At 49.5% G+C, this 20,686-nt stretch overlaps 1 protein-coding gene across 5 annotated transcripts in view; it reads right to left on the reverse strand.

Moving 5' to 3' along the window:
• Positions 1-20,686, reverse strand: part of FAM53B (family with sequence similarity 53 member B) — a 42,306-nt gene that overhangs the window by 1,609 nt on the left and 20,011 nt on the right. For all 5 annotated transcript variants that reach the window (XM_083866406.1, XM_083866408.1, XM_083866407.1 and 2 more), the window contains 2 exons: positions 20,619-20,670; positions 13,282-13,997 (listed from right to left, as the gene is read on the reverse strand). In XM_083866406.1, the coding sequence (XP_083722532.1) occupies positions 13,282-13,997; positions 20,619-20,670 (768 nt within the window). The remainder of the gene's footprint in view (positions 1-13,281; positions 13,998-20,618; positions 20,671-20,686) is intronic.

Consider the following 20,686-nt stretch of genomic DNA (forward strand, 5'->3'; position numbering starts at 1 on the left):
GTCCCCCTGCCCCTACAAAAGGCATCAAAACCACCCCCAGCCTGCTCTGGATCAGTCTCATCACTGTCTCCACCCCATGCATTGCCCAGTTCCACATGTAAGGCATTATGGAACTCACAAAAAATGAATGAACATTTCCAACAACTCCCTTTATTAGCCAAGAGTAACTTCAGCCCTCTCATTAAGTAGCTACTAAACCCTACTAAATTCCTACTAAACCCTCGAGGCTCTGTGATGGCTCGTGGCTGCTCCCCTCACTAAAGACCAGGTGAGCGCAGTTGCTGTTCCCCGAGTCTCCGTGCCTGGTCACCTTGGCCAGAAACTTGATTTAGTTTATGTACTGTCACATCTTCTAAACAGCTTCAAACTCTGAGAATGACAAGGAGCACGCAGGCATTCCAAACCCTCTGGAGCAGAGCATGCAGAACCTCCCAGGGGTGCAGTCTGGCCATGAGTGTGCTCACCTGCCAGGAAATGCCTTTAGCCCAGGTTCGTTTGTAAAAGAGAAATTAAACCCTCATTACTGAGTGCCAATGGAAATAAGGAGGCCATCCCAGTGGCAGAGTGTGTGCTCTGAGCGCGAGGAGATTGAGGAGGACCTCAGCAGCCTGTGGAGCCTCTCATCAAGGCAGTTCCTAATGCATTCACTTCTCAGTCATTCGGGCTGGACACATCTCATGGGATAGGCCTGAATGGGAATTCAATAAACACCTGGGAGGAAGGCAGGCCTCTCACCAGCTAGAGATGCTCACCTGCTACTGGTCCATTTTGGGTCCCTAATGACAAGAAAGAGGGGCTGGAGAGTGTCCAGAGAAAGGAATGGAGCTGGGGAAGGGTCTGAAGCACCAGGAGCTGCTGAGGGAGCCAGGAGAACTTCAGCACCCAACAGAGCATTGGTGACACAGAGTGACAGGGCTGCTGCCTGTATCTGCTCTGGCTGGCCCAGTTCAGGACCAAACACAGTCTCAGACACAACCTTGCCCCAAAACATCCCCACTGGCATTCCCAGGGAATTGGGCAAGTTAGCTTGAGGGTTTTTTTCATTCAAATCCAGGTAAGCTGGGAGCAACTCCACCAAAATAACTTACCCCAGGCTGTAAAGGAAGGAAGATCACCCATTTACACAGCCCCTAAGGAGATGCAGGGGCTCTGTATCACATCCCTCTCAGTTCTTAGAAAATCAAAGGGCCTTGTGCTGAGCTGGACCCATGGACCATTGCTCAGAGGCTTTGGGTGCTGCACCACCCCATGCACATGGTAAAAAGAGTCATTGCAGAGGTGCTCTACAGAAACAGAGAGAAGTTCCTGCTGCCCCAGGAGGAGCTGGCCACTGCCAATCTGGGGGCAGCTACATTTCTTATGGCCTTCAGTCTCTGAAACCTTCAAAAATCCACAAGCCCCAAGCCCGTGTGAAGAAAAGGGCATTTGTTCTCTAATTACGCAACTGCACCCAGTCCTCACGTCATCCTGGTCATGTTTTTTAAATCCCAGTCGTGCCTCTGTTGTCTGGGTGCTGAGCATGCTACAGCTTCAAGTAGAGAGCTGCACACTGTGGTTAATGGACAACTCGTAATTACCAATGGAGAAGGCCCGAGGACATAGCAGAAATATTTTCTAAGCACTTCACAAAATTTGCAAGCATATTTCCAATACTGATTTAGGCACTTGAAAAGCCTAGGTCTCCCCAAAGTCAACAGCCCTCTCAGAAGTGCAAATCCCTTCTACAAATAACACTCTGGCACTTTTGGGGATGTTAATTTTTTTCTCCTTCTTAATTGAGTTCATCTCCTGGGTCAGGCACTTCCCAGGGTTTGGTACCCAGGTGTGGATATGCTGGGCTGCTACAGGTGGGATAGAGCATCCTCAGAGGATGAGAGATCCTCTCCAGTGCTTCAGAGGAGATGAGTGACTCCTGTGGTGGTGAATGAAGGAGGATGCAGACTGCAGAGTAACTCAACAGGTCCACAGCACATTCTTCCCCTCCAAAAGAAAAGCTTTTCCAAGCTTGGACATGTCTCAGGCAACAGCTCTAAGTTACTTGACTATCAGGCAAATTTTGAGTTTTATGGGACTTTGGCAAGACAACCAAGCCTCATTTTCCCTGCTGAAATCCACACAAGCTGCAACCCTTGAGTCACTCCAGGGAATGCAAGTGGATGGAAAACCCCTGGTGATGGTCTCGGTGCTGCCGGCGCTGCAGCAGCTGCTGGTGGAGGAAGGCCAGTGCTGGGCAGAGGAGCCCCTCTGAGGCAGGTTGGACAGCTCAGAAAGCAAGTTTTCACAGGCACTGGCTGCCACAAAATCCCACAGCTCACCTTGCCAGTGGCTGGGGTCAGGAGGGTCCCACCAGGACAGTGATCACCAAGTCAGCATTCCATGGGCTGGCTGTGGAGCAGCCACCACCATCAATGCAGTGTCTGTCTGTAGCCCTTCTAGAGTTCTTTGCTCATTTTTTATTTATTGGGTGAGTTTAGCATGTGCTGAGGTGCTGAGCTGGCACAACTGGGCAGTCAAGTCCCCTACTGATGTCAAAAAAAGAGCAGGTTTGGGGGCACAATGTGCTGCTTGTTCCCCATGGCCAGGCAGCCCTGGGCCTCTCCAAGCTGCTCCACAACCTTGGCCTCCAGTGCCAGACAAAAAGGGGTATCAGGCATCCCAGATCCTGTTGGTCTCAGGGAAACGGTGGGAATGCAACACAGAAGGCTTTTGGGAGATGTTTCTAGCCATCCTGACTTCACCCAGCAAACACCTTACCCCCAAACCATCTTTACAGACCACCAGGACCCAGTTTTGACCATTAGAGGTGCTGGTTTTTCTTCCCCCAACCCTTCCCAAAGCTGCCTTAATCCAGCACACTGGGCAAGCCTTCAGAGAGAAAATGAGGTGTGGCTAATGGAAGTACTTGAAAAAATCATCTAAAAATGCATAAATAAGAAATTCTTGGTCACTTGGAATAAGCTGCAGGGTTGCTCCAGAGCAAAGCCCTTCTTGCACGCTGGTGACCAAGCTCAGGCTGCTTCTCTTTGCCACAGGGTCTCGTGATGCTCCACACTGCACAGGGACCAAGGCTAGAATCAGAGAAGGCTGCAGGAACTGACTCACTCCTCTTATCCATCCTTTTCCTCAGGTTTTCCCTCCCCTTAGGCACATCAGGCTGATGGCTGCAGAGCTCCAACAGCAAGCTGGAGAAATCCCTCAGCAGCATTCCTCCATCTGACTCTTCCCGTGGTAAAACACCCAGCTGTGAGCTCTTCCCCGAAACACCTCCCTGCAAACACGGTGCCTCTACCAGAACAAATATCAGCAGGACTGGGATCCCTGTGGTGAGCATGGCTTTTGCTCAAACACCTTTTTTTTCCTTTTTTTTCCGCCCTGCCAGGTGATTGCCGCAATTTTCCCAGGAAAGGTGTAACGCTACAAGCTGTCAGCAGCACCGGCCCTACCTCCCAAGCTGTCATCACCTCCTGTTAGCACACTGGGCTACAGTTGCTTCAGAAAGCTGAAAATAACCCTGTGCCAGAAGGGAAGGGAGGAAGCAGGCAGTGAGCTCCACACGGGAATGGTGAGCCTCTGCCAGCCCTCCCCAGCCAGCAAAGTCACCTCCACTGGGGGATTCTCTGCCTGGCTCAGCTCCAAATCACTCTCTGAGGCAAACACCTCCTGTAAAACACCTTTAGCCTGAGTTGTTATCTTTGTATCGTTGTATCTAAACGCTTTGGTTGTTCACCAGGGTAAATCCTGCCTGGCATTTGTGCCAGGGAAAGCGCTCACCCATGCTGCTGAGGAGGAGGGACAAGTGCTTGAGACTGGAAAATGAGGCTGGAAAATGGGTTTGATTTGGTTTTTAAGCTCTGCAGAACTTCTTTATGGCAGCTGCTGTGATTTGGGCCATGCACACACACATCACTCGGGTTCAAAGCTCTGCACTGCCTTTAAGGCACCCACAATCTTCCCCAGCTCCATCCCCAGGCTGGTTTCCTGTGAGTGGAAATGGAAGAGACACAGGGAGGGAGCTGCAGCAAGCATGGCTTAATCCTGAGCCTCCAATAACCAATTCTCCTCTTTCTAACAACAGAGCATCTCAGCAGCTTTGCCAGCAGGTCCAGGCTGCAGCACTGGCACGAGCACATTCCAGGCCCAGTGATGCCCCAGTCTCACCAGCACCCCCCTTGCTGCGGTTTGGCCTCCCCAAAAAGAGGGAGGCACAGCCACCTTGCCCCAAGGAGCACTGGTGACCACGGCCACACGTGGCTCCCAATATCAACATTGCCTCTGGGGGAAGGTCAGGGGGCTTGCACCAACCCTGTCCTCCCACAGAAGGAGCCTCTGAGTGATGAAGTGTTGGGAAAGAAATGCTGGAATACCTGAGGAAGGAAAACAAAGGAGGCAGTGATGGGGGTGTGAAAAGCATAAGGAGTCCGTGTGCCTAGTGCAGAGCAGAGCTGGGTTAGATGCAGTGTTGCCATGTCAGGGAGCTCAAACTCATCTGCTACTCTATTTTCTTTAAAAATTTTATCTATGGAGGTATTGAGTAGCTGACAGGCAGCCCCACAGCCTCCACCAGGCCGAGGTGCTGCAGAACGTGCCTGCAGCAGCATCCCAGAACAGGGGATGGCTCCCTGCCCTGCTCCTGGTGGGTACCACATTCCTGCCCTTGTCTTCAGGGTCTGCCTTCCCAGATTTTCCCTTCTCACTCCCTAAAGAACAACTTTTACTCAGCCCCCAATCCTCATTTTGCAACAGGCACCAGTGCTTATTTGGTGCATTCAAAGCTTCAGCAGACAATTTTGCTTTTATTCTGTTTGGTGTGAAAACCAGCTTTCACGAGCAGGCTCAGAAATATCTATTATCCTCCCAAGTCACTTCACGCAATATTAAACAAACAAAATCAAAAAAGCAAGAAGGAGGCTTTAAGTCATTAGTACTGATGCTGCCTTTGGAGCCTGTGGAGATAATTTGGGTTTACTCACAGTTCTGCTCTTGCCTTTGGAGTATGTAGCTGCCTCAGTGACACTGAGGATGTTCAGGGAGACTCCATAAGTGCAAAAGAAAAAGCTGTTTATGACCCACCAATGGGAATCCCTCTGGTGCTACAGAGCCCCAGGGAGATGCTGGAGAGACGATTCCCAGAGATCACGGAGAAATACAGCAGGCACAGCAGTGCAGGGAATCAGAGGGCAGTGAACACCACTCTGAGGCTCCACTGTCCCACCCCAGCACAACATCCCACAGCATCCCACATGTGGGGACTGAGTCCCAGCACAGCCTCCCAACCCATTCCTTTTCATAATAATAACTGGAGGAAACCCTCATTTCCTGCCAAGAACAAATATTTTCCCTAACAGACACCAAACCCTTTGCTATGAGCTGGAAAAATCCATTTTCTCAGACAGGTCATTAATGATCACTGTGTATTCATTTGTTTACAGGTTGCCCTTCCCAGCTTTTCACCTCTGCCTTCTCCTCTGCATCCTCTTGGGATCCAGATCCCTGGAGCACTGCAGGCCCCTCATGCCAACACACTCAGCACTGCCAGGAGCCCAGTGGGGACAGTGGCAGGGCTGCTCTCCCATTGATGGTTTTGCAATGCCATGGACTTCAGTGGAAAAGGATAAACCTAAACCTGACTCGCCCCCAGAGCTGGTAAAACTCCAGGATTTGGAGTGGATCATCTTTGGGAAAATTCAGTGATTTGACTTGCCCCAAGTTAGGATGAAACACCACTAATAGGGAATTATTCTTTTTAACTCAGCCCTATTCCATTTTCATACTTCATAATTTTCAGCTTAGAAGTAACATTTCTGTTATGCCACTGTGGTTCTCACTTCAAGGCCTAAATGATAAGGCAGGACCTTATAAAAATTAAAACCAAACTTCATGTCACTGTTTCAGCAGCACTGAAAAGAGAATACCAGCAGGTAAAGGGATAAAATCACACTGTGGGTGACCAAAAATCCAGAGTGTGTGGCACCTGCACCCACTGCCCCCACCTACCAAGACCTCCTGCAAATCCAATGCAGATTTGAAATACACCTCACCTTTCTGTCACAGCCTCAACCTCGGGCTAACCCTGAGCATCTTTCTCTGGAAAGGAAAAATGAAGGGCTCTTATTAATTTATTTATTATTTATTTAGCATTATTTCCTGAAATGCTTTGCCTTCTTGAAATGCTTTGGAAGATTTTTGCAAGGCAAGTGGTTCCAAGTAACTCTCAGTAGCTCCTGTCTAACCCAGTAGTTCCTAGAGTGCTGGAGTTTTTTGTAAACCATCATGAAAAATCCTTCTTGGCTTTTTTGAGCCAAAATTCCACTTTTGAGCATGCTGACTCCTTCAAGAATGAATCTCTGTGCTTTTTAAAGCTGGTTGGTTTTTTTTTTTGGAATCACACAACATATAGGGCTGGGGACAGGAGGGTTAATCAGCACATGGTGAATCAGATGTGCATCCTCGGGATACAATTGGATGTTGTCCATGTTTGGGACAGACACTGGCAAGCTTTGTTTGTGTTCCCAGCCCTGTCCTCCCATGTGAGTGCGAACAACGGGTGCAACACTCAGCCCTGCATCCCTGGGGCTCGTGGTGGGATGGAGCTGGGAGCAGGGGATGGAGACAAGAGCAGGAGCAGGGGATGGAATGGGATGGAGCTGGGAGAGACCTCAGAGCCCCTTCCTGTGCCTGAAGGGGCTGCACTAGAGCTGGAGAGGGACTTCAGACAAGGGAGAGACAGGATAAGGGGGAATGCCTTCATACTCCCATAGGGCAGAGTTAGATGGGATGTCGGGCAGGAATTGTTCCCTGTGAGGGTGGGCAGGCCCTGGCACAGGGTGCCCAGAGAAGCTGTGGCTGCCCCTGGATCCCTGGCAGTGTCCAAGGCCAGGCTGGAGGGGGCTTGGAGCAGCCTGGGACAGTGGAAGGTGTCCCTCCCACCTTCAAACCAGCCAGTTTCTTTTGATCCTCAACCAAAGGTCTTTTCCCACCAAGCCACAAACTGACCTTTGCAGACTCTCATTCCTGTTTATTTAAAAAACACTGGGGCTTGGAAGCTGGAATCTCTCTCAGAAGTTACATCAATCGAAAACTATTTCCTGGGATACGTATGGCATTTAAAACCTCCAGTTTTTTGCCTATCACTACATTTGGAAATATTTGTCACCAGCTCAAGTGGGTGCTGACGCCAACCGAGATTACTGCCACCTCCCCTGCCCCCTCCAGCAAGCCTGGAAGGTGCCAAAATTTAAACAGAAAATCTTCTTATGTGAAAATTAGAGATTTTTACCCCTCAAAAGAAAATCTTGGGTTCTCAGAGAGGAGAGGTCCCTTCTCCCACCCTGCAGTTTGAAACTTCTTCCCACCCAGTGCCAAGACCAGCCTGAAACATTTCAAACTGGTGGGCTGCTTACTTCAGCTCTGGGAGTGTACAAACTCCTCTGTGCATGGATCCTCCTAGAAACTGCCATTGTTCCTAAGTTTGGAAGGGAAAACGAGGCAGAGGGGCCACCCAGGCTCCCAACCATCATGAGCATTACACACTGCATGTGTCTGGAGACCCTCTGGATCTCCAGCCCAGGCTGGAGCTGATTTTAACCCTGAAAACCACAAGAACCACACATCCTCATTTCAGGGGGATGCCCTGTGAGTCCTGGTGCAGATGACTCCATCCTCTGAAGGCACGTGCTCCTCGCAGGGCAGTGAAGTCACCCTGTGAAAGGCCCTGTCTGTCCAGGCAGCCAGGGAACAATGTCAATGGTGCCCTTGTGCCCAGACCCTTCCCACAGCAGGCACAAAGTCCTCTCTATAACTCACCCTCATCAGGCACACCCAGGGCTTCACCCTCACCACCTCCTCAGCTGCTGCCCACTGCTCCCAGCACCCTCTCACCCACCTATCCACCACAGGGAAGAAGCTGTTTGAGAACTCATAACCACAGGATGCTCTCCATAAGCCATGAAGATGCAGAGGAATATTGTATTTTAATTGCTTTATTTATCCTAGAGTAGCTACTCTCTGTCTTATATACTGCAAAACATTGCATAATACAGAGCTTCACAGAGGAGAAATACTTTGACAGCTACCTGGGAATCCTCAGTGTTCACAGGTACAAACTTTGTAGAAAATTAAATGGATATTAGAGGAAACTCAGGAGAAAAGACCAGAAGTGCAGTATTTCTTAGGAGAGATGTAGCTCTTCAAACTGCAACTTGTCTGAAGGCTCACAGAAGGACTAAAACCTTGAAGAGCCATCAGAAATAGGGCACGAGAGGCACCTCCAAGCCTCGATTTTACCAATACACAGACCCTACAACTGGGAGGAACCAGTATCTCATCACATCTGACAATTCCTGTCAGCAGTGCAACGCCTTACACGCCACTGAGATACTTGTGCCTTTCTTTTCATGGAGAGTTGTATTTTCAAACTCTACAGCACCACCCTCCATTTCCAGCCAGGGCTACTTCTGTTGGGGGTTTGTATTGCAGGGAACATGGCTGGGTTGAACAAATACTTATATACATTAAAAATTAGAAAAATAGAATGGTTTGAGTTGGAAGGAACTTCAAAGTCCATCACAATCCAACCTCTGACTTGGGCAGGGACACTTTCCACTAGACCAGGCTGCTTCAAGCTGTATCTAACCTGGCCTTAAACATTTACATATGTGTATATATATATATATATATATATATATATATATATATATATATATAATAATTTAAAAAACACATCTGTAAAAAGGATAGCTGTGTTTGGAACCATCCCAACACAAATTTAAATCTCTCGGTGACCACCACATTAAAATTTCAGACGGCAGGAAGCAGAATGGGGAAGAGATAGCGAGGCCTTGCGTGGCCACAGCTGGGGATTACTGCAAATTCCCACTGAGGGGGGCAGTCACTGGTGTGAGGGACGTGTCATGTGTCCCCTGCAGCTGCCCAGAGCCTGGTGAAGGAAGGCAATCTGCACACACCAACATCGGGGCTGGCCTATGGCTCGGCTTCCCGTCGATGACTCAGCCAAGCCACCAAACCCAATGTTTGTGCTGCCACGAGATGTTTCGGCACACCCCGGCCCAGATCCCAGGAAATGTTCACACCAGGATGTCAGAAAGCAGCAGATGTGGAGGTGGGACATGTCAGGTTCCTCTGGAGAAGAATCCAACACACCATGGGGGAGGAAAACTCAGCGGGTGTCTCTCCACCACACAGCATCCCTGTCCGAGTGTGATTTTACGTTAGAAAATCCATCTTCTCACCTAATTCACACAGATGCTTCTCTGAGTGACTTGCAAAGGGTAAAACCACTCATTCCTGCCAAAATCAGCCCAGCTGGAAGGACTCCTGGGGTCTAAGCCACCTCCTGTCACCTTTGCAACACTCTTCATCTCCCATTTATTTTAGATGTAGCCACATCAGAAAAAGAAAAACCAGCTCTTTGAAAAACCTCCCAATTCACGGAAAAATCTGATCCCAACCATTTCTGATCATGGCCTGCCAGTGCAGACACAGTCCCTGAGGCTGTGAGGCCAAGGGCATTGTGCCTGGGAAGGAAAGCTGTGAGGAGATTCATTAACACTCTGGAAGAACAGCTGCTGGGATCAGGGAGGTGAGATGTGTCTTCCTTGGGCTTGCACTTCATGTGGAAAGAAGGAATAAAAGCTGAGGCTGGAAAGCAAGTCCAAACCCTACACTGAAATGAGAGGATGGTTCATGTCCTCATGTTAAGGAGGTCAGAGATGCCAGGCCAGGTACCCAAACTCTCCTTGATTGGGGTGAAGAATAGAAACCAGCTTCTCCCCATGATTCAGGATAATTAAATGACACGTCCTCGTCATCCACTCACCTGACTGAGACCCCCCCTGGATCACTCCCAGGTTGAAGGCAAAGAGGCACAAGGCAAAGAGTTCATGTGCACTTAAAAGGAGCAGAAGGATTGTCATGGTGCCTGTGGCTTTTAAAAATTGTCGTTATTTCAATGACAACCATGTGCATGGTTTGGTTTTTGCCCAGAGTTGAAGCCTGTCTGGTTTGGTGCCATATGAGTAAATAATAAAGGGAGGGATATAGGCTCACCTTCCCTCTCTGGGCTATGGGAATTGCAGGCAGAAGAGACACAATCAGGATTTTGAGGAATGAAAGGCAATATTTTCCTAAGGATTTTCACTCCCAGCCTAACTTCAATGCTTAGATTTCTCTCTTAATTAGCCCAGTTATGTAGCCATGTAATTGCTTCCAGGAGCGGCTCCTTCCCCTCCTGCCTGGCCTAAATATCCCTCCCGGTACGAAGAAAACATTTCTTTCAGGTCAGATTATTTTTATTTTGATTATGGTACCAGGTTTCAGGCCTACAAGCACATGTGGTTACCAGCACAAGTGAAAAATTAACCAATCTGCTGCCAGAGCCAGAGGCTGATCCAGTACCCAGCACCTCAAAGCTCAGTTCCCACTTTGACATTAGCACCCAGGGACTCAGGGAAAGCCCCATGTATCAGTTTCCCCATTTGAAAAGTGAATCCTTTGTGGATAACTGGAAAAGTCCAGTCTGGAGACTTTGGCTGTCCTTTGCTTTGCCCATTGCACACGAGGTGTTTCTGCCCCATATAAACCCAGACTTGAGCACACGTGCAGCCACACAGACACTTGCCATTATTTCAGCTCTTCCTCTGAAATCACCCAACTTTGTAGTCTCCTGGGCTGGGAGCATTAAAAGCAGCCTGAGGGATACCCAAACGTGCAGGGTTTTCTCGAGCACATTTATTCCCCATGAGGAATTACTTGGTTTTCCTGGCATTCCCATCCCAGGGAGGGCTCTGACCGTGCCCCACCAAAAGCAAGAATGTTCCCCATGACTTGCCTCATCCTGCTCATCCCTCTGTGCCAGTCCTCCCACGCCAAGAGCTGCCTGCCAGAGCTGCTCTCCACAACCCCTCAGCTCTGGAACCCTGGCCCTTGCACGGCTTTGCTTTCTTCCCACTCTGCTGCAGCCCTGCCTGCTGCCTCACACCCAGAGCACATCCCTGCCTTGGGGATTCAGCGGCTGCCACGGGCACCTGAGCCTGGCTGGGTTTACTGCCTGGAAACAAAAATATCCATGGGACCTGCTTGGACTGGATCCCACTGGGGAGTTCCTTAGTGATGCTGTTGTTGGTTGTTGGTTGTAGCAACCGCCGGGCGTGCAGCAGCTCCGGCCACCCAGCCTGGGCCAGAGGGACAGGGGGGCTGGCAGAGGGGTGCCCACTGACATTAGGAGAGATGCTGCATCAGGAAACCCCCTCCTCACTCCTACAGAGCTTGTGCCACACAGTGTGGAGCTTCCCACCCTTTCCTTGTGGTATCTCTTCTCCCAGAGGATGAACCACCCCGACACTGAGCGATGCTGAGGGTTCAGGCATTGCTTTCTCGCTCTGGAAGAGGTTTTGATGTGGAGGACAGCAGCCAGAGAAAACAAAACTATTCCTCAAGCTCAGGGTTTTCCAGGAACATGGACTGAGCTGCTTTTGGACATCCAAGTGATTAGACTTTTTGTCATCTTTGGATCACCCACCCATGTCAAAGCCATGGCTATCCAAATTATAAACATGTGCTTGGGCTCAGAATCCACTGGAGGGAAAGGGAAGCTCCTGCTGACCCTCAGGATCTCCTTGACCAAGGCCTTTTCTTCAAACCAGCCAACAAACTTTTCCTCTTAGACTGATGCAATGGAGAAGCCGCCTCAGAGGATCCTCAGAAGGCAACAAAGGTCTTTCCAGGCAGAGCCTGGACAGTCTCCTCCTTCCCTGTTCATCATACCAGAGAATCACAGAATGATCTGGACTGAAAGGGTCCCTAAAGCCCATCTGATTCCACCCCTTGCTACGGGCAGGAATGCCTTCCACTGGACTGGGCTGTCCCAAGCCCCATCCAACCAGGCCTTGAACACTTCCAGGGAGGTGAAATGATGCTTGTCTGCTTGTACAGAGGGAATCAGGGAGCAACTGTGCTATTCTGCCCCTGGCTAACAAAATATAACAACCCATGTACGTGGCTTTTACTGTCCATCCAGCTTATTATCTAATAAAATAAGCTTGGCATAATAAACATTGTTGTAGTGATTTATGGAAAGACAAGAGCAATCCTCATGTTTTTTGCCTGATCTCACCCAAATATGTGACTCCTTCACCCTTTTTATCCTCTCAACTCCTCTGGAGGAGGAAAAGATGATCTCTTCTTCCAATACCACTGCACTCCTTCAAACACAATCTGCACTGCCAAGCACAGAACACCATAAAATATCATGTTCTTGTTAGGCGAAAATGCACACACATTGTTGGATCTCACCCATATGGTGAATTTCTCCCAGCAGTTTCCCTACAGACAACAAGGGTATGCCTTGCACCAGACAGGCTTTGTTGGCCCCAGCACCACAAAAAACCTTTAGGGCAAACACCCCCAACACAGGTGACTCTGGGATGAAGCACAGCAGGCTTCCATGGGGAAATTTTAAGGCCAGCAGAAGGTGACAGCCCACTCTGGGAGGTGGCCAGGGCACTCCTGCTCCCATAATGAGAGCCCTGGGCCCTTCACAACTCCCATTATTTCCATTCCACACTGAGCTGATGGTGTCATTGACTTTGTGACTGCAAGTTATTGATGTGGGAAATGTCAAATCATAAAACTGAAGGAAATCTTGAGTGTGGAAGAGAAATGTGCTTCAATGCAACCTCTTGCTCTATCTCTTGCTAATGTCCAGTTACTTGGTCCAGCAGGGAGAGGACCAAGAAGCAAAATCCTCCCTGATTTCTGCTTCAGATCTGTTATCTGGCTCTGTGCAGCAGATCTAAGAGGGCTGTGCTCTGTGTTTGCAACTGAAAATGAAACGTGATAACATCTCCAGAGTGGAAAATTACAGCGCCTAAGAGCAAGTAAAGCCTGTAGCAGTAAGAATTCAGCATCTGATGGAGCCAGGGCTGGGTGTCTTGGGGTGCTGCCTTCATCACACCATGGCAGGCCCAAGGCTCCTCCCCCTGAGCTCAAAACTGTGGGGTTGAACAGATTCCTGATCAAAACCTGTGCTCGAAGGAAATGGTGGACTTGGCGTGCAAAAACACCGTGGAAGAGAAACGTGTGAATTTGCTAAAGAAATCCATAAAGAAGGGATCAGAATCCATTTTCTGCTTGGCAGAAAGATGTGTTTCCCCATGACACCCCCATCACTCCTCGTGCCTCAGACCCGCCCTGGAAGGCGCCGAAGGCTCCTGGGCGAAGCAGAGAACCCCCGAGCCCCTGCAGGGCCGGCCCGCCGCCTCTCACCTGGGTCATCTTGGCCAGGTCCAGCGAGGGCCGCTGCTCCTGGAGCTCCTCCGGCCTCCTGCGCTTGACGCCGACCTTTTTGTCGTTGAGCACGCAGGGCTGCGAGCGGCTGCGGGCCAGGCCGGCGGCGCGGCGGCCCAGCTCGGGCGTGGAGGCGGGCGTGCTGCAGGCCGAGGGCGGGCCGGACTCCGGGAACCGCTCCTGCGAGCAGGACAGGGACCGCTGGATGTCCGCCCTGTCTGCCCCGTGCCCTCCCGCCGCTGGTTTCCTGGGCTGCCCCCCGAGGCGGGCGGCCAGGGCGGGGTGCTCGCCGCAGAGCGGGTTGGCGCGGGCGGGCAGGCTGAAGCTGGAGCTCCTCTGCATGGTGCCGGAGCCGCTGGAGTAGCGCTGGACGCTGCCGCCGCTGTAGCAGCGCCTCTTCTCCACCGGCGTCCACACCTTGGAGCCCAGCGGCCTCCAGGAGGTCCCGCAGGCCGACATCTCGTCCGAGAAGGAGAGCGAGCGGCACTGGCGCTTGCTGGGCGGCGCGGCGGGGTGCCCGTGCGGGTCGCTGAGGCTCAGGTCCCTGATGAGGCTGGTGACGGAGCAGGTGCCCGCCGCCTCCCGGGGCCAGGGGCCCGCCTCGGCCCTGTCCGACAGGCAGCCCCACAGGCCGGCCCCCGCCTGCTCCAGCTGCAGGGGACACTGCCTGCCCAGATCTCTCCATCTGTCATTTTCTGGTGCAGAAAGGAGAAAGGGAAGAAAAAAAAAAAATAAAAAACAACAAATAAAAAACCGACACACACGCACAGGCATTAGCGTTAATTAATTCTGCGACTCGCTTTCTACGTCCATAAACAAAAAGAGTAGCATATGGGACGTTTTCCAGTACAAATTAATTAACTCTTGGAATATGGTTTCCTGAACTGCCAGCAGAGCGGGTTGTGTGGTGAAGATGGAGAGAGAGACAAAGTGACAGTCCCAGCAGGAGCAAAACTGCTAGAAGAAGATAAAAACATGCCTCTGAATATTCCAGGTTGCCCTGGCTGAGGGGAATGCAGCGGTGAAATGTTGTGGCTATTGGTTATCTCTGTGCTAAATCATGTCTCAGATGTGCGTGGCTTGTCCTGGGCTCCACAACTGACAACTGCCTGAATTTACAGCTGAATTTAAAAAACATGGAATCACAGAATCACTGAGGCTGGAAAAGCCCTCTTGGATCATCGAGTACAACCATTCCTCCAGCACTGCCAAGGCCACCACTAACTCTCATCCCCAAGGGCCACATCCATACGGCTTTTAAATCCCTCCAGGGCTGGGGACTCCACCACTGCCCTAGGGCTGTTGTGCCAGGGCTGGACAGCCCTTTCCATGAAGAAATGCTCCCTAAAATCCAATCTAAACCTCCTTTGGTGCAACTTGAGGCAGTTTCCTCTTGTTTTGTTACGTTTTTACCTGGAAAGAGGCCCCCACCTGTCTGCACCCTCCTGTCAGGGAGTTATGGAGAGTGAGAAGGTGGCCCCTGAGCCTCCTCTTCTCCAGGCTGAGCCCCCTCACCTCCTTCAGCTGTTTTTATCAGACTTCTGTTCCAGACCCTTCCCCAGCTTCCCACCTGTAGCCACATCGGAAGAGAGGATTAAGGAGGATGATCTCATTCCCACACTCATCCCACTGACAGCAAAAGAAGAAAGCAAAGCACCCTCAGGGCTGGGCTGCCCTGCAAAGGATGGGGCTCTCTGCAGATACACCTTCAACGTTCAACAGGAAAACCATGGCAGGACAACCCCACCGGCTGCTGCAGTGGAAAAAACTCATCAGCCAACAGCCTCTCACCAGTGCCTGTTTTTGTCGTTGGCTGCTGCAAACACAGCCCAGCCATGCTGGAGAACCATCGCTGCCAAGTTTCACATGATTGTATCTAAAACCATGCAATATTTTGGGGGGCTTTTTTGGGTATTTCCACTCAGGCAACTGAAGGATGAATTAAAAGCCATGCCCAGCCCGCAGCTGCAGGTACCAGCCTGGTAGGGAGGATGCAATGGTGCAGAACGCTTCCAACTAAGGTTTCAAGTCAGGAGGTCAGATTTGGGGCCCTTTGCACCCCTCCTGGCCGATTTTCCCATTTCTCCCTGCCTCCAGCTGCTGCCATAATAGCTCCAGCCACAAACAGTCTGGCTCTGCCCACAAGAACCGCACGGCATTTCAACTGTTGCTCTCCTCATTTTAATAAACACAATGAAAAGTGAGAAATCTGTGCTAGACAACTCCATCTATGTTTAGATCTTTATTATTTTTCCTCTGTGCTATGCTGCCAGCAGAGAGATTTCTTGGGTCAGGTCAGCAGACAAAAGAAACAGAAAAAGAAGCTGATTTTTCATGGCAAACTGCCACGATCCTCTGGCCGGAGACTGTACAAAAGGCCTTGGTGAGGAGGATACGGGACACCTTCCTCTTTCACCCCTGCTTCAGCACAAACAGCTATAAATCTTCCAAACCTGGCAAAGAAAATGGTAAAAGCACCACTATCCCCAGCCCCAGCTTGGGGTTATTTGCTTTTCCCCTTGCACAATGTAAGCTGGCACAACCTGGCCCCTCTGAGTCCCCAGCCATCACTGACCAGTCTCAAAATACCAGATAGCCCAGAAAATGGATGTTCAGTGCAAATAGGAAGCAGGCTGCCCTGAAAAAAATTGAAAACTGAGTAGTCTAAGGGCCGAGGGTATAATTAAAGAACTCTGGAAAGCCTTATTGAGGAAAAGCAGCTGATTTTTAAAGACTAAGATTCCCATCCTGCGCACGTTGATAACGATAATTGCACTGGAGTCATTAATTCTCCAGGTAAACATGTATTAATTTTCGTAAGCTACAAACCTCAGCCTGATTTACCCTGAGGCAGCAATTTGTTCCAGGATAAAACCCACCACGAGAACCCCTTGGTCTGGAAGTGGCTGGAAGACTCTCCTTTGCCTATTGGAAAACAAAGGGACAACTAGAGCATGCTGTAAGTGCAGCCTGAAGAGCTCTCGCCCTGCTTAAACAAGTCCTTCTTGGCTGCTGGTGTCCCTGGATGAAATAGCATCTTACTTCTAGCTTTTGACTTAAAACTGCAAAAATAAACGCTGACACCTTAACAAAACCCAGCTGTTCTCTCATAAAACCTTCGCCACATCAAACAATCCCTCATAGTGCTTATGGACTGGAGTCACATCCCAAAACTGAGGAGATGGGTGTTGTCCTCCACCCTTGAGAGCTTTGCACTGCCCCACAGTGATCTGAGGGATCCACCCTCAGAGCATCACAGCCAGGTTTCCAAAGGCTGAGCTCCAGGTTTTGCGGGACACGTCAGGCACTTTGCAGCTCAGTGATGGCCCTGGGCTTTTGAAATGACTGCTGTGCTCCTCTGGTGACACAGAGTAAATTTTAATGACCACTCATAACCAAAGAGAAGGGTGTAAAACCAAAACGCTGACACAACTTTAACTACAGCGACACAAATGTGCTGCTATAATATTTTTACAGTTCCCTTTTATACATAATGCATGATCCTTCTGCTCAAGTTTCCTCTACGTTCTTTTCCCATGAAATAATTTACATTAATACATAATTTATTATGGCAACTTGTAAAGCAATTAGGAGTTTCAATCAATTTTTCTTATCCTTTTTGGCAGATAAATTCTGTTTGGAACCTAACCCAAACATTTGTCTGTGCACAGGTGCACATCCAATTGCCTTTTTTTGTCCCATGTTGTTTAAGTTGAATTTTGGTCTCACAGTCCCTGCGCACAGGGGAAAAGGCAGCCTGCATTTTCCACTGCCCCCTGTTTATGTTTAGGAGATAATTTCTAAGTGTGGAACACATTTAATGGTCGTAATTAGCTGATGGCAGTGCCAGGGAGCTTTCCTAATGTACAAATAAGATGAAAATACAGTGGGCAGAGCTGTGCTTCAATGGGAAATGAAAACAACAGCCCCAAAATCTACTCTGGAGATTAAACACACCTGTGGGGTCCTTGTGCCAACAGCTTGCATGGGGGAGGGAAATCCCCGACCTCGACAGTGAAACATTACCAACTCTTCAACAGGAACCTCTGGAGAGGTGCCTCTGCTCCAGCTAGACCTCACCAGAATCCCCCAGGCAGCTTTTTCTCTTTGCAGGGTGACTGTGCTTGAACGTGCACCAAGATGCTCTACACTGACGGCCTTTCCAAAAGAACCCCGAAATTCCAGAAAACCCTGGGTCAGAAGGAGGAGGCATGCAAGCCTGGCAGGTGCTTTCAGGATGCACTCAAGGGCCATCATCCCCATGAAGGGATTCAAGGTTGGACTTGACAATCTTGAAGGTCCAACATTAATGATTCCATGAGCTGGCTTTTCTCCTGGTTTCTTGGCTTTCCTCCGTCACCCAAGAATGGTGAAAAGCCACTTCCAAGAAAAAGCTGTGCCCAAGGCTGCAACCCTGCCCTGGCATGCTCGGAATGATGAGGTTGCCAAATGTGGTGGAGGAGTGATGTGAGAGTGCCAAAGGCCAGACAAGCTGACCTGTGTGCCCCATCCCTCACCCTGCTCTGCTGCAGCACTCAAGGAGGACAAACTCTGAGAGAGCCCTCCAAGGGAAAATGGAAATGATGGCTGATTTGAGAAGAGCACTTCCCAGAGGATGAGTGCAGGATCTGTCCCTGATGGGCTCAAAGCCATCCTCCTCCTCCTCCCTTTTACAATCAGGGCTGGGACTGGGATCCTGCATGTACAAGCACCTTGTCACAGCCTCAATAAAACCCTGCCTGCAGCTTCCCTCAGAGATAATTTCTTGCTTACACAGAAAACAGGAGGTCACAGCTGTCAGCACACACCTACTGAGCTGCTCTTACTGGGCCAGGTTGGACAGGGCTTGGTGCATCCTGGGATAGTGGAAGGTGTCCCTGCCACGGCAGGAGGTGGAGTGAGATGATCTTTAATGTCCCTTCCAATTCAAACCATTCTGGGATTCTACTACTTTTGACTTCCAATATTGGAATTTTTCTCTCTTTGGGTGGATAGCAAAAGACATGGGCAGGCACAACGTCCACTATCCCAGGTTGCTCCAAGCCCCATCCCACCTGATCTTGAACATTTTCAGGGATAGGGCAGCCACATCTGCTCTGTGCCAGGCCCTCACCCCTCTAATGTCACAACTTTTTAATATGCCACCTTTTTCTAGCACAGTCACTGCTATTTTCACTGAGGACCAGCCACAGAGACTGCTAAGGAAGGAAAACGGGAAAAAAGGAGGGAAAAAAAATCAAAAAACTATCCATCAACAGGACAATTCTTACACTCCTGGGTGTTTCAAGGACCCATCAAGGAGAAGGGAAAGCAGTAGTTGTTGAATTTATAGTTTTAGGCATTTCACCTTTAATCTTCCTCCAGGCAAAGGGCTATATAAAGATAAAACCCAATCTTTTTAGTAATATCATTATTTCACTGGCAGAAATATTTCTCACAAATCTAAAAACCAAAAGATTATTTAGGTCACCCTGAGAGTTGGGCCTAACCATGCATCATCCAATATATCAAGTCTTTAATAATGTTTACTCAATATACTGAGTTTGGTTACAATCTATGATCCGTTTTCAGATCCTTGCAGTGTTTAATACCTTACAAAAAAAGCTCCAAGGTTTGGATGATGCTGTCCCTGGCAGAAGCTGGGCTTCCCTCTCCCCTGCTGCCCCATGGCCATGGGGTCCAGAAGTAAGCTGCCTCCCTGCCCAAAGCTGCTCTTGCCCCAAAGGCTCCAGAAAGACTTTTTTCTAAGATCCTCTTTTGTCTAACCCCACCCCCCCCCAAAATCAGCCAATTTTCCTCCTAACCTCCAACATAGATAAGACTGTAAGTCTTTGCCTCATGTTGTCTGTGCTACCAGTCCAAACTTCACTATGTTTATTTATCTCAGTGCTTTCCACCAACAGGGACTGGGGCCTTTGACCTGAAATATTCCCCAAGTTTGGCATTTCAATAGTAACTCATTTAAAAAGTGAAACAAGTTTTCCTACTGGATTAGTCCATGGTTGTGGCCCACAACTGGGGACATGAAGAACACTGAGTGAAGATAACTAAAATGAAATCCAAGCCAAGCAATGCCCTCACGTGAGGGAAGGATGGGTTCCTCTTGACTGGGCATGACAGAGACCACCACAGGGCAAGCTGAGGTCAAGGAGGTGACATTCAGTTCCCTCAGAAGGAGGATAATTTGACAGCCACAAAGACCAGCACAGCAGAGCTATGAAAATGCAGAAGGCTCTGTAAAAGCTCCTAAAGACAAGCTGCTTCTCAATTAGGCAGAGACTCTGTGTATCTGCTGAAGAGCCTGCCAGTGCCACAGTGCAAGACAAAACCATCTGATTTGGGTTCTTTGTTCCTCACTCATGTTTGAAAGGCAGGAGATAGGGGAAGGGGCTGTCTCTATCCCTTCTTGACTTTGAAGCTTGTGATTTTCAGCTAAAAAATCCCCACAAATGCTCTCCATGTCCCCACACTCCCAGTGGCTGGAGCTATCAGAGAGCTGGGGAAACATCTTCTGTCAGTGCATGTGCCCAGCTCTCATTAACGCTAATGAGAGTTGCGTCCATGAAGAAAAGGGGCAGCCCCTTTGTCTGTAGAGGGTTGGCTTTCACAGCAAGGAGCTTGGCTCAAACTTGACCTACAATTTTAATTGGGTTTTGAGGCCTTGCCCAGTGATTGGCTCCCCGCTACGAACGCCAAACAGCACAACACAACAGCACATCCTCTGGCACTATCAGTTTTTCAGGATCATGGGCCAAGGCACCAATCCTCCATCCATTTTGGTGGTTGTTCAGCATAAAAATTGACAGCAGGCTCTGACATAAAGGGTATCAAGCATATTATAGCATGGTTACTGTCAATGGCAAAAATGAGACATTTTGCTTATTGTTTGAGATCAATCTACCACTTTGGTGCCAGGTGGTAGAACATCTTAGTGATAATGCTTGTTATTTATTGCTTGCATCATGCAGTCAAGAACTGCAATCTTGGGCTGGACATTCAAACACAACCTCAGACCCCAAATGTTTATAATCTCAACTGTAAGAGTAGCTGTAAAAATAAGCAAATGTATCAAAAGGGAGGGGAAAGGAGATAAGCAGTTCACTCAGCAATGACAACAGGGCACAACAACCACCTCTGGGGAGGAGAGTGGCACAGGTGTGGTGGGGTGGGTGCCCCTCCATCCCTGCTGTGGGGGCCCACCCCAGAGTCTTCAGGGGAGAAGTTTTGGAGACATCCAAAAGTCTGGACATCCTCCCCCCCATCACTGTGAGGAAGCAGGAGCGGAGGAAACACGGAGAGAAGTTTCTGTTACTTACCCATCACGCCACAAGAGAAGAGGGTAGGTCCTTGACTCATCTTTGGAGTGTGCTGCAAACAACCAGAA

The sequence above is a fragment of the Zosterops lateralis genome, assembly GCF_965231275.1.
Source record: "Zosterops lateralis genome assembly, chromosome: 8".
Taxonomy (NCBI): Eukaryota; Metazoa; Chordata; class Aves; order Passeriformes; family Zosteropidae; genus Zosterops; species Zosterops lateralis.